At 53.8% G+C, this 13772-nt stretch overlaps 5 protein-coding genes across 5 annotated transcripts; all 5 read left to right on the top strand.

The window, feature by feature from the left end:
* Positions 1-1632: 1632 nt before the first annotated feature.
* On the top strand, positions 1633-2407 carry PG986_010801 (uncharacterized protein; the record flags this gene model as incomplete). Its single annotated transcript, XM_066847023.1, has 2 exons — positions 1633-1943; positions 1990-2407. The coding sequence occupies 2 exons, from the start codon at positions 1633-1635 to the stop codon at positions 2405-2407; spliced, it is 729 nt and encodes a 242-aa protein (XP_066696514.1).
* A 1271-nt stretch (positions 2408-3678) lies between these two features.
* PG986_010800 (uncharacterized protein) lies at positions 3679-4502 on the top strand (the record flags this gene model as incomplete). The annotated part of the gene is made up of 2 exons (XM_066847022.1): positions 3679-3713; positions 3743-4502. The coding sequence occupies 2 exons, from the start codon at positions 3679-3681 to the stop codon at positions 4500-4502; spliced, it is 795 nt and encodes a 264-aa protein (XP_066696513.1).
* Positions 4503-6067: 1565 nt separating this feature from the next.
* PG986_010799 (uncharacterized protein) lies at positions 6068-6898 on the top strand (the record flags this gene model as incomplete). Its single annotated transcript, XM_066847021.1, has 1 exon — positions 6068-6898. One exon carries the CDS (start codon positions 6068-6070, stop codon positions 6896-6898), a length of 831 nt encoding a protein of 276 aa, XP_066696512.1.
* A 2105-nt stretch (positions 6899-9003) lies between these two features.
* Positions 9004-11286, top strand: PG986_010798 (uncharacterized protein; the record flags this gene model as incomplete). Its single annotated transcript, XM_066847020.1, has 1 exon — positions 9004-11286. The coding sequence occupies one exon, from the start codon at positions 9004-9006 to the stop codon at positions 11284-11286; it is 2283 nt and encodes a 760-aa protein (XP_066696511.1).
* Positions 11287-12344: 1058 nt separating this feature from the next.
* On the top strand, positions 12345-13682 carry PG986_010797 (uncharacterized protein; the record flags this gene model as incomplete). The annotated part of the gene is made up of 1 exon (XM_066847019.1): positions 12345-13682. One exon carries the CDS (start codon positions 12345-12347, stop codon positions 13680-13682), a length of 1338 nt encoding a protein of 445 aa, XP_066696510.1.
* Between the last annotated feature and the right edge of the window lie 90 nt (positions 13683-13772).

Raw genomic sequence — 13772 nt, 5'->3', positions numbered from 1 at the left:
GGTGGGGGGACTAATTGGGCAACAAAAACGGCGGGGAACTGCCAAACCCGGCGAAAGTTGAGAATTAGGTAGGGAGGAGTAGTAGTAGGAGTAGTGGTGCTGCAGGTAGCTGGTAGTATCGGGGAGTGCATTCACTCATTCATCAATACACCTTCTGTGCAGCGAGAGGAAGAAAACGCCCAAGATTTGTACTAGATGCAATGTGACCGACTTTCCTGGTTTCTTCCCGCATTGACCAGAAGAAGGGCCAATGATGAATGCCCACGGTTTGATTTGAGGGTGATCAGAGGCGGTGCGGTCAGTTGGTCGAAGGTCTGCTAGGAGGCGCGGGATCCTGTGCCTGGTGCGTCAGGTTAAACGGCAAGGGAACATGGAATAAAAAGGGCACAGTAAGCAATCATCAAGGCCGATTTATTAGGTGAGGAGGAAGGGATCTTGGCCGATGAAGGACGACCTTAGCTAAGGATGCAAACACTTGCATTCGCCAAGGTGTTGAAGGAAGCAACAAGCGACTTGTTCTTGTTGTGACGGCATATACAGTTGGTTATACGAGCGCGGTAAAGCAGAACTTTGGAGAGAGAGAGAGAGACAGCAGACCAGACAAACTACAATGATCGTCTGACTGAGGGGTCCAGGACCAGGACCAGGACCAGGACTCCAGGGGTTGCGAGAACCTGGCAGCAAAAAGGCAGCAAAAAGGGCCTTGGTTGCTTGGTTATCCATCCAATTTGGCCGAGCCACTGCTGAACAGCTTCCCGCGTCCACTCGGCTCACGGCAGTGGTTTGATACTTCGGAATCTCAGTTGCTGTCGTATATGGGCTGTCAGGGTCGCACCCGTAGTCGCTGTAGATGTTGCTGGGACCTGGCTATTGACTCTCTCACTGCAACTCCTCCAGTGCATTGTGACGTAGTGTCCCGCCACCAACATAATCCTTCGTACGAAGCTATCTGCGCCAATCAGTGCGGTCAGTCCGAGCTGCAGTCAATTCTCGATGTACTTGACTGTCGACTTTCCATCATGGAAACGCCAGACTTCTCCGTACTATACTGGGGTCAAGTGAGTGGGCCGGAACTAGTTCAGGATGGAGTCCCTAGCCACGCAATGCACGATATTGCTCAATTTAGTAAGAGGTAGGTTAGGTAGGTAGGTAGGTAGCAGGTTAGGTGTGATCCGGTGCAGGACAAAACGTACGTTGGGCATGCTTTATTTATAGAAACATATCGTTGAGAAACACCCACAGATGTTTCCGTACATATATTTTATGCACGTCATGTCTGCGTGCAAGTCGAGACGTTGGAGGTTACCCTAGGAAATATGTACCTAGGTAGGTAAAAGTGGAAAATGCAAGCAGCGCTGGAGTCCGGTGTTGATGGGCAACACGTGCTCTCGCGCGTTGGTGGCGCCTACCTCAAAGCACCAGCAGTACGCCAGTGGACCTTATCGATAGGTAACCAAAGTAACTTAGCGATCACTCGCAACGCGTCTTAGATGCCTTGCTTGAGAGCAATTCAGTCTGCCCTCATCCAACATTGTCAGTTCCACTCCATACGCGGGAGCATTACGGAACAAAGGCTCTTCAAATGATGCGCAGTAGGAAAGGAACTCCTGGAAGTTCCCCGGTATGGCAGCAATGACCCAGCTCGCCCCCAGCTCGGCGGCATCCAACTCCGGCCAGGGTCAGCCGAGCGTCGCTCCCGTGCTCGAGTTCATATGCCTGTTTACTCACGACCTGAAGCGCAAGCAAAAGCGCTGGCAAGATGGCCGCCTCAAGTACCACACGTTCAACAAGAGGATCATGGTCTACGATGAACGGGGCAATTTCGTTGGGGATTCCCACTGGCGCGAAGACCATGGCTTTGGAGAGGGCGAAGAGTTCCAACTCGAGCGAGGCAGTGTTATAGTGGAGGTGGCTGAGTGCGTGGGTAGCACGCAGCAAGACCTGTCGGAGCTCGTCGACAAGCGCGTGCAAGAGAAGGTCCAACGGCAGTCAGTCGCCGCCGCTCGCCATGCCGGGTCGTCCCGTGCGCCCTCGCAGTCGGGACCACTCCACTCATCGCCGGCTCCAGATCCAGCAACGCCACAGACCACTCCAAAACATGCTGGGCACCCCGAGTGGCCACTATGGTCGAGCAGTTGTTCCCTCCGAGTCTCCCTATGAGCTGAAGCAACGCGAACAAGCCGACGCAAAGCAGGATGGGCCCCGTCCTGCAAAAAGACGACGGGAAGAGACATCGCCAATAGGCAGCAGCCAAGGTTATGCGCGGAATTTGTTCGGAGCCCCTCTGAATCTGTCCAGACGTCCCATGAGCAGCGCCCCTTTACGTCATAATCCTAGAAAGGTCTTGCGTGTACAGCAAGACGAATCACGACCGATGTCATCAGATCCAAAAAGAGGCCCACGCTGAAGATGAAGAAGCGAAGAAGCTCGATAGAGTCTCAACAAACAGGCGACCGGGCGCTATTCCTCCTGTGGAAAAGAATACACCAGAATCTGATGTTGCTCCACCGGTACCAATGGCTAAGAGACAGAACTTTGCAGACTCAAGAAGTACTTCATCATTCAATAATCCAAAAGGGAAGACCAGGGAAAACCCGATCGCCATCGATTCTGTTGATTGTCGTCAGACAGCCGAAGGGGGAGATCGCATAGTTTTCAGTGATGACACCGACCAGCGCAGAGACGTGGCCAGTCGCGCAAAACGCGATATACGTGCGAAGAAAAAGTCAGTGGACCGCGAGCTCATCTATGACCCAGAAGACACTCAGGGGTTACCGAGTCGTAGTACAGTTTCTCCGCGCTTGAAGGATGACAGTACCAAGAAATTGCCGGCGACAACATCTTCGAAGCCATCCGCACTAGACCAAACCACGGGGCAATCAATCACAGAATCAGGGGCCACTGATGAGTGTGAAGATGCTTCTACGAAGCACTATATCGAGCTGGTTATAGAACCACGAAAGAAAAGGGGTCTTATGATGCTGGCTGATCAGGGTTTAAGGAAGAAGGCCCGCAAAGCTGCCTTGGTTGAGAAGCCGACTCCCGCTTCCGGTCGTTCATTCTCATCTTTAGCTGGGGACAACGATAACTCTGATGCAGAGCCTCCCAGCCTTCCAGCGGCGAGAAGGACCCTCGTGAAGAGTGCGCGGGCAATTGATGAAGAAAACCACGCTACTTTCTACGACAAAGCGACAAGAAAGGCCAATACGGTAGATATGGCACCAGCAACTCGGGCTCCATCTCTCACAGACAAGCTGCCCAAATCATCAAGGCTAGCGGATACTGGATCGAATAAGCCGCCTCGTCACGCCTTGGATGGCACTCTTCAGGAACTAGTTGACGAAGATGAAGACGAGGGGGTCTGCGGGGGTGACCGACCTCGAAAGAAGAATGCTCCCCATTCTGATGTCACGAGACGAAAGACACGCAATACATCGCCTTCATCCAGCAACGAACCTCTTGTGGCTCAACCGGTCTCTAATACAAATTCACGGGCAGGCAAAGGGCTCCGAAAGGCATCTAGTGAGTCATCAGGGGGGCCCCATCCCACATTAGCAAAATTATCACGTAAAAGCGTCCGAAGTCGGGAGATTATCGACTTTCCGTCTGATGATGAGTTCGAAAGCTTGTCTACCTTTCTAGCAAACCCTGCCAGAGGGCAAGGCCACGAACAACAACATGCACACGATGACTTCGTACCCCAAGAAGGCTCGGTCATCCAGGCCAACAAATCGCAAAGAAGTACGAAAGCGGCACAGAAGCGACAAGAAGAACTGGACAAGGCGAAGAAACGTCAAGCAGAGCAAGAGGCTGCAGCCGAAGAGGCCCGACAGCGAGAAGAGGCACGGCAGCAGGAGGAAGCCCAGGAGGAAGCACGACTGAAGGAGGAAGCACGGCTGAAGGAGGAAGCCCGACAGCGTGAAGAGGCCCGACAACGTGAAGAGGCCAAGCAGCGTGAGGAGGCCAGGCAGCGTGAAGAGGCTAGGCAGCGCGAGGAGATTAAACAACGCGAAGAGGCTAGAAAGCTTGAAGAAGCCAGACTGCGCGAAGAGGTCGAAAGACGCGAGAGGGAGGTTGAAAGACGTGAGCGAGAGATCGAAAGACGCGAGCGAGAGGAGAGAGAGGAGGAGAAGCGACAACACGAAGAGGCTGAACGAAACCGCCGTGAGGAGGAGGAAAACCGGTTGCAAGAACGCTCAGCAAATTCCAAGCAGCCTAAAAAGCAAGCGCTTCCCAACTTCCGCCCTTTGACAAGAATGGCAAACCCAGCTACTCGAGGAAAGAAGGCTGCGAAACCCGGGGACGCAGCTGGGCAAATTCCCGAGAGCCTATTGCCTTCAGATTCACGGCCTCTACAAACTAGACAGCCCATTCCTGCAGTCAGCTCCGTCCATGAAACTGCCAAAGAACGACCATCTGCGCTGCCAGGCTTTTCGACGGCCAATGGGGGCCCATGGAGCAGAGAAGCTTATGACCTCTTCGCCTTTACCAGGCCTCGTTGAACTAACGAGAAGTGTTGGATCTGAAAACATCATGTCCACTGCTGATTTAACGGCATGTTAATATCGCCAGCACGCGACGAGAGCAGTAACGAACAACTGTGCTGACGAAAGCATTATGTCGATAACCTAGACTTGTGGATTGACTCCGGAGTGCGCTGCACTTCTGTAGGAGTCGGGCCAGTGCATTCAACGCAACAGGCTTATCCAACAGGCACTTTCTCTATGACCGGTCGCCCGGGGTGGAGTATTGCCGCCTGATGCAGGACGAAGACACTGAACGGGATTGGCCTAGCGACCATGAGGGACTGAGGTCAGCTGGGTTGAAATGCAGTGCGACCTCGTCCATGAGGGCAATTACAGGCAATCAATACTTTGGTCCCTGAGTGCCCATGAAGGCCAATACTCCAGCAAAGGGACAAATTTCGACCCGTAGCACCTATCTGACTTTGCCCACTTGCTCATTGGGGCTCAGCACCGCCTCGCTCAGGCTATACACCGAAGTCTCGCTAATGGTGTCTCGAAGGAGCCACCACCTTTCAAACTGAAGTTGGCGATGTCGCCCCCTCTTGGATTCTATCTTAATTTGTCGTTGTATGGCACCATGCGACTGAGATATACAGAGTAGCAATGAAACACGAACTCGGCTAGGGATATGCAGTTGGTTTACTTGTTCTTTTGGGCGAGAGCGTTGGCGGTGGGGTTGGTTGCAGCTTTAATCTCTAGGTATGCAGCCTTATATGTGTAGGCGAACCACGGGGTTTGGAGAATGGCTGTGTAAGCACTCAGAAAGAAGGCAACTACCAGATCACCCGAATGACGAATTTCTGTCGACTTTTCTGCCTTACGGGAGATGTCAGCCTTGAGCCCATCTCAGCAAGTGTTGTTTTTCCCTCCAGAGGCAATCTTTATCAGGTTCGACTTTCTTCAACTCGCCCCCACACTACCAACTTTCTTTTCTCTTGTGTATTCCCCAAACATTGACTTCGGCGCAGCCTGAGACTTTCTCATTTCGTAACGGGCTGCGAAGTGCCTTTTGGTGACCGTTTGTTTTGCGAGAAGGCTCCCGTATTTTGCCCATAGACTACATATCATCATTTGGGAGCATTCGTGGTCGCATAAGGCATAAACTGTGCTAATGGAGTTGCACCTCAACGACGATTTACGGGGAATTGGCAGGGGGTACTCTACAGGGTCTCGGACCAAATCACGACAACGCCAAACGATTGTTGTTGAACCCACGGCACACCAACAAACAGTCTATAACAGAATCCGGGATGAGTTAGATCGGCAGCAATGCCATAGCCATTCTCAATCTCTGCTGAAACCACCAAATAAAGCCGTGCCGATACCTCGAGCACGTAGCAGCGACAGCCGCGCCCGGGGAGCGTATCCCCCAGTCCTGTCGCTGAAGCACCGAGCCAGGTATGCCCAGACACATCTGAGCCCAGCAAGCGGCCTCGGGGTCGCCGCGGCGGCCCGTTGAACGCAGAGACGAGACTTAAAACCGCCGTCAAACGTACGCTGGGCTTGGTCTGCCAGACCTGCAAAACACGGAAGGTCACGGTATGGCTAAACTAGACCCTCGTTTTTGCTCCAAGCTAGAGTTGCTAACATACTCCGCAAAGTGCCACTGCTATGACCTATCCAAATTCGAAGAGGCATACCAGGCTACCCAGAGGTCGACAGCACTACTGTCACGACCAAGCCTCGAAGCCAGCCACAGGATCAGGTCACTATCGCAAAGCACCGCAAATGACTACCTCCCTTACTTAGCCTCGGAGGGAGGGGTACCAACACCGCACGAGTTGGCCGATTCGGATCTCGACGAGCCGCTCAATTCACCACAGGCCCCGGTCACGAGGTTAGACGTCCACCGGTTTGCGACGGAATTCAACGTGGACTCGGTGAGGACTGGCTTCGGCACCCTGTCCACCTCGAACACAGGCTACTATAACCCAGGGCTCGGGTCATTGACACCGATCGAAACCAACTCGCAACCGTTTGCCATAGGGAGCCAGGAACCATCGTGTTTCTCCAAACATTGGCGTTGCGAGTTTCCGGCTCAGCCGAATGCATCCTCTGCTCCCACCGTCGCGGTGGGATGCCAATGGATGGGTCCCCTGGAAGAACTGGAGCAGCACTGGCGATCTGAACATCACGCATACCGCGATGCCATCATTTCGTGCCACTGTTTGCGATGCGGAGCGATTCAGATGGTCGAGCAACCGCCAAGCCGGTGTGAATCGCCCAGTTGTTTATCGTCGGTTATTCAGCAGTGGAAAAGGTGCATATTCGGGCACACTCTGGTCGAGTCGACTATTGCTTCGACCCCGGCACTGACAACGGGTGATTCGGAGTCGGTCTACTCGTTTGACCGTATCAGTCATTACGAGTAGGACGGGTTGCCCGATTTGTCTCACAATACCTGCCGGTCTCAAGTTTCGACCTGCCACTCGCTGCTCATTCTGGAGTGCCACGAGACTTGCTTGGCGCCAGCTATTATCCCGGCTCTCTTGTTTCCTTTTTTTCTTCTTTCCTCTCTCGGTGGATTATCCCATGATGGAATGAAGTAATTGTTCGAATATGCCTTGTATACCCTATACCCCATTTCCAAAGTCGAGGTGGCATTATAAGTCGCGAGCTTGTATGCGGGGTTACGATAGGCAATTGGCTGTTGGCTAGCAGGGTGGTTGTTGGCGGCCAATCTTTATCCTAAGTTGGGTGTAATTGGTGTGGTCTTGGCTCACTCCCTTCCGCCTCTCTTGTTCGTCGTTTCACCGCTTTCTCGGTCGACTTTCACTGTACGAGGATGAATATGAATCGAAGTGAAAAGTTGAGATTGTGGAATTTCGAGCTATTTCGTCGGCGTCGTGGTATATGACTGTCCGACATATATCATTGAGTTGCTGTGGTCGGTAAAATTTACCTATATGTTCACTCTGGTCGCTTAGGTTTCTGTCAATACTCTATTCCACCATGTATTCTTTTCGTCTCGTCAGTGTAAAAGCAGCAAACGACTGGGAAGCTGCGTGCTCGAACAAGCCGATACAGGCCCCACGTTCCCCAGGATCTTCTTGATGAGCGCGCAACGTAGCGGGGCACTGGCACGCACTCTAGAAACCTTGCATTTGCCCGTTTCGTTTTTTTAGGTTAACCTTAGGTCGGATTAGGACGCCGGATGACTCAAACCCACCTGCAATTAACCCCAGGCAGCCAGGCCAGGACTCTTCTGCTGCTTCCGCTCGCTAGGTGACTTGGGGGCCAGCCAAGCCACACGGTTTCCGCTCGTCGAATCAGCAATCTCGGTCGTTGCACTGCTTATTCTGCAGCGGATTCCTCGGGTCCAGCACCTCTTCTGATTAGCAGCAGCCCGCATGCTGTACAATATATCCAGCTCATGGGCATGGGAGCACTTGTCGAATATTCGGTAGAGGGTGATGGCGGATTATGCGCTTCGTGCTGCTGTTAGTACTGCTGCCTTCTTTGCATTTGCTTTTGTATATGATCCAGAGCTGCGGCGAAACAAAAGACTTGACATAGCTTCCGTCCTCGCATCAAATCACAACGCAATCCTCCGGGGGTGGTCCGGGGTAAATGGCCTCAAATAAGACGATGGCGTCCTGGCGATAGAAGCTGACTGACAGACGGGTGGGGTCATGCTGGTTTATTGAGTCACGCCGGATTGACGAATCAAAACAGTCTTCTCTCGCCGGGAGCATGCTGTGCTGCGCAAAGCCTAGTCGAGATGGAGGGTAAGCGGCCAAGTACTGGTACCTTGGGCTGGTAGGGGAAGTATAGCGATTCCCACCGAGTTCCTGACTGGCCGAGGTTGCCGTGAGTTCTGTGCTCAGCCCTGGACACCCACCTCGAGCGCTAGAGCCAATCAAGGCGGCCGGCGCGGAATCCCAGGCCTTTCCTAATCGAGCTCGCCGTGATGTAGTCCCCACGCTGCGCCATGTTTGGTGCATGAGGCTTTGGTCAGTCCAGCAATCTTGAAGCTTGTCGCGAACCTGAAATACTATGACTCCCTCCCGAACTCCATCTACTCCTTTCTTCCCCTTCTTCTTTCGCATTCTACCGTCCCATCCAGACCATTCCCATAGCAGTCTTTCTCCGTGAGATTAGTTTCGAGGTTCGCTAATCCCGAGACGAGACTTCGCTCTACCACCTACCTACCTTGTCAAGGGTCACCACCCACTACGGTTACTCTCTGTTAGCGCCCGACGTTGCTGACATTGACAAGCCTTGGACAACGGTTCCCTACAGTAACTTGGTTGGCTTGCTGCTTCACTCACTTCAGCATCCCCCCAAGTATACCTCAGTACAACGAGACCTCGTTATACCACGCCTCGGGCATAGCTTCGTTCGAATTGGCGAATCTACTTTCCTCGTCCGCCCTCCTCCAATCCGATCCAATCCAATCGGACCCCCCCCCTACCACATCCACACAATTCCGCCCATCCAAGTCACCCGGGACCCTCCGCCTCTCCAAATGGCTGACATGTCGCAAAACTGCTCCGGCACCTCCCTGGTGGGCTTCTCTGTCTACCAGCCAGCCCTGGGCGCTCCTTTGCAGTTTGTTCCCGAGATGGGCTCTAAGGAGCTGGATGACATGATCAACGCTTACGTCCCTGGCCCCGCCTCCATCCTGGACAAGCGCACTGCCGTGTCTCTGGAGTTCTTCGACTACACCATCCACACTGGCGAGCTCTTCAAGTTCTTCTACGTATACTCCCCCATCTCTACTACTGCTTCCCCTGCCAGCTCCAGCATGCACGACTCCGGCTACGGCTCCAACTTCAACACATCTCCCGTCATGTCCGAGAGCCAGTGGACGCAGACCATGCCTTCCAGCACTGCCTCGCAGACCAAGGCGCGAAAGTCGTCCAAGAAGACCGCTTCATCGGTGTCCAAGTCCCAGGTTACCGACTTCTCGCAAATGCCCGGCTTCTCCATCATGACCAAGGACGGCCAGGATGTGACCAACTCGGCCTCGCGCGGCTGCAAGACCAAGGAGCAGCGTGACCACGCACACCTGATGCGCATTATCAAGGCCTGCGAGTCTTGCCGGAAGAAGAAGACTCGATGCGACCCCAGCCACAGGAAGGCTACTAAATCGATGGGCGCCTCGGAATCCACCGGCCGTGCTTCCAAGGCCAAGAAGACCGCCACCACTACACAGTCGGCAAGTATGGCCTCGATGAAGGCAGAGTCTATCATGGCTGCTTCGAGCTTCGACTCTATCGCAGCTGGCTCGTTCACTCTTGACCAGAGCTTTGCAAGTGCATTGGAGCCTGTCACCGACAACTGGGATCAATTCATCCAGTACGACGACGAGTACGCAGAGACGATTCCTCAGGTCTATGACTTCGTCTACGACCCGGCCGGATACCTGTCCCCGTCCACATCAAACACGTCGTCGCAAGTTCCATCGCCACATCAACCAGTCACGCCATCCAATGCGGCAACGCCTGGCCAGCTATTCGTACCAGCTGATTCGCCCACGTTCTTGCAACCAGTTGCGCGAGAACGTATTGGCACGATTAATACCAATGCAACTGATGTCGGCCTTGCACAGGCACAAAGCCTGGGCAGCCGTGTTGCATCGGTCCATCGTGAAGTCACGGGCTCTGACGCCTATGGTACTGACTTGGGCCAGAATCCAACGTTGCCATACCTAACCGGGGATGGTGTCAATGCTGGCAACAACTACGTCGACTTCAACCTTTACTCACCTGCTTCTTCCTTCTTGGATGAAGATCCGGGCATGGTACAGGACATTGCAGCTCCTACTCGGGATAGTTACAGTTCCAAGCAGCACTCATCCTCTGGCCACAGACCAGACCAGCATAGGACAGTCATGCATGCAGATCAACTGCCTGCCACTGACTCGGCTTCCTATGTGGGAGACGGAACACTGACGGCCCATGGAGGCAACAGACTTGTCAACAATGCTACTGGAGTCAGCTCACACCTAGCCAGCATCACGGCAGCTCATTGCGATTTCGCTACGAGCAGCTCAAGCTCAGCCGGCACACTAGTAGCCCATGGGCATAACAGGCATGCCAGCAATGCTGCTACTGCCAGCAATGCTGTGACTGCCTGTAGTGTTGCTGCTGCTGACAGTATTGCTGCTGCTAACAGTATTATCACTGCCACCAATGCCGCTACTACCAGCTCACGCATGGTCTCCAGCAACAGTACTGGCGATGAGAGCAGGGTAGAGACCCTACGCCGCGCTGGCTCACTTGTACGCCAGAAGTCCTCCATACCGGCAGTCGACGACAGCCTGGTAGACAGGAAATTGGGCACAGAGTCCACGGCAGACCGCGATGCTAGCCAGGATAGCCAAGGTGGTTCTGGTACTGCTCTGGTCCAGTCACAAGCAGGTCTCCAGGCCAGCCAGCATAGCCAGAGTAGCTCTGGTACTGTCTCAGACCAGTCGATTGCTGCTCTTGCCATATGCGCCGCCATCTTCGTGGTCTCTGTGATACTGTCCAGCTGCGTGAGAACATCACTGCAATGGCTGGACCGTGGCGCCCAACAAGACCTGAGCAACAACACCCTCGCAGTCCTACCCCTCGCAGCGGTCGCTCTCTCAAGCCTGCAAGTTAGCTCTAGCAGGGCGCTTGGCAACAAACGGGAGCCGCAAGCACAGGGAAACTCAAGATGGGAAACCAAGCTGAGCACGATGGTACCGGGAGCACTAAGTTCTTGGAACAGGATAGGCTCATCCTTGACTTCATCCTTCTCAGGCCACCTGCAGCGAGGTATCCTTGTCTAGGACATCTTGACGACTGAAAAGTTACAGCGAGCGTTGAATTTATTGCATTTCGAGCGGGCAGTCATGATGTATCATATTATGGTTCAGGAGTCTTGCTCATCTGCCTAGCTTGCAGTGCCATGCCACAACACGGAGGCTGCTTGGCATGCACACGATAGGTCCGGACAGAATCTGGCGAGATAGACAAGACTAGGCTAAGAAGTAGACTTACAGCCAAGTCTCATAATACCAATACGATATTCAATCCATTACCTAATATCCTGATGAACATGTACGTGAAATGCTTATTTCGACGAGAGGTGGCAGTTCAGTGCCTTGGACTTAGGTAACAAAACAGACGTCAATGTGGGGTCGTTGTTTTATGTACATAGGCCAGGAGCGGTGCCTGGAATTGACTGCGGGGCTACCCTACAGGTCACGCTAGAAAGTAAAATGGTGCCGCCTTCTGGATTGGGTCGAGGCCGACCTGCTACTGGCAGAAATTTCTCAGTCTATTATTGTATTATAGACTGACTATATACCTGGCCAATTTGAGAGGGCTGGCATGGTATTTTACTTTATATTGCTATAGTAAGCTCCTATCTCTCAATGTTTGCCCTATCATTGCCTATATTTCTTACCTGCTTTATGAGCGGCTTCCATGCCCACGTATACCTACTTTACCCACTTCTGACATTGTTTGCTACTCGAATTCGGTGCTTCTACCTACCACCGAGCACCTAGCACTCAAGTACTCGGTGGGTGAGGGGTGTAATAGAGAAACCACGGCCTATATAGCGAGGCCGAATGATGCAAGTTGGGCTGAACTGGGCAGACTAGATCCAACGGTTTCAGTAGACGAAGAGCGACCCCCGAGGCTGGGCTGGGTTGAAGTTGTTTGAGTGATCTCCATCCCATCTCTGTCTGACTGGGTCTGCATCATCGAGGGGCTGAGGGGGTCATTCCCTTGGGTGATTGATTGAAGGGGAGGGAAGGACAGACGGAAGGAAGGAACCATTCGCGCGCGGGTTGGTTGATTCGATTCAATTGAACTGGATTGTACAGCACAGAAGGAAACAATGGCGGGTCCCAGCAACAATAACGACCGCCCAGCTCCAGGCTCTTCTGGCGCAGGTGCAGACCCAAGCTCAGGCTCAGGCTCAGGCTCAGGTTCAGGCGCAAGTTCGGGTTACATCACCAACTTTTGGCAAGCACTGTTTGCATCTTTGATTCAACTGCTTTCCCGCATCTTTCGACCCAAGTCTGGCAACACCAGCTCGAAACAATCCCCTTCTCATACACCTCCTCCTGCTACTGCTCCCGCTCCTGCCCCTGCCCCTGCCCCTGCCGCTCCTCCTTCTCATCCGGCCTCATCGTCCGCCGATACACACCACCAGCCAGCCATCGTCATTACGGATACTGACGACGCTGCTACTGCACCCGTCTCGGACATTGACACCACTACCACCAACGCTGCACCCTCTCCCCAAGGACAACATCACAGCGATTCCGATCTGGAAAAAGGCGACCCGCTCTTGGATGAAGCCATGGCGGCGGCTAAGAAACGTGGTGGCCAGAAACGTACTACTGCCAAGACTGCCAACGGATCTAGCTATGTCCCCAATAACACCGTCGCCCTGCCCCAGCAGCAGCAACAGCTGCGGGATAAGGAGAATGTCATTCCTGGCAACCTTCCGGTGCAGCCTGCAGCTTCGGCTCCTCTTAACAAGCCATTCCCTACTCCTGCGCCCTTGAGCACCAAAGACGACAACCAAGCAAACTCCAAGCACCAACAACTGCCTGTTACCCGGGCGCTGGATGCTGTGCCTTCGCCTGGCAAGCCCCATGACCGCCAGCCTGCCATCACGGAACTGGGCAATAACACCAGTAACAATGCCTCCCCCGCTGCTGCCCCTACCACCACCACCACCACTCCTTCGACAAATGCTCGGGAAGCACCGAAACCCACGAGTCCCCAGACGCCACTTTCAACGGTTGTTGTCCCAACCACGAACCAGTCTGAGGTCCAGAGTTCGGGTAGCCACAGCGCGGCCGGTGCACAAAACGCCGACCCTCTCAATTTACCTGCCATGCAACGCGTCCCGCCCATCGACGATGCAAATATGGACCAGGCCACAGCGACTCTGGAGATGCTCAATGTCGACCACGACAACAAACCAGACTCCAAGCCGGATTTGGACAAGGACACGGCCGCCATCGCGGCCGCAGCCGTGCCCATTGTCGTCTCCATCCCCGGACTCAAGCAACCCATCATTCCCAAGCCGCTTGCTCCCTTGGTGACGCCCCCTAGTCAGGTGTTGCCTGGGCTCATTGAGCCCACTACCGAGGAGGGCAAGATTGAGCGAGCGCAGCATCTCAAGTTCATGCGGGAGGCTCTTGCTATGGTAAGTGTTTAATCCATCCCGTGCGTTTCTGTTTAATGCCACCTACACCTGTCGGTGACAGTCTTCACGGGTGTACCTTCCAGTGAAATATAAAGCCTAGTG

The sequence above is a fragment of the Apiospora aurea genome (assembly GCF_038362705.1).
Source record: "Apiospora aurea strain CBS 24483 chromosome Unknown utg000007l_segment0_segment0, whole genome shotgun sequence".
Lineage (NCBI taxonomy): Eukaryota > Fungi > Ascomycota > Sordariomycetes > Amphisphaeriales > Apiosporaceae > Apiospora > Apiospora aurea.
This window is presented reverse-complemented; position numbering and strand designations above follow the sequence as displayed.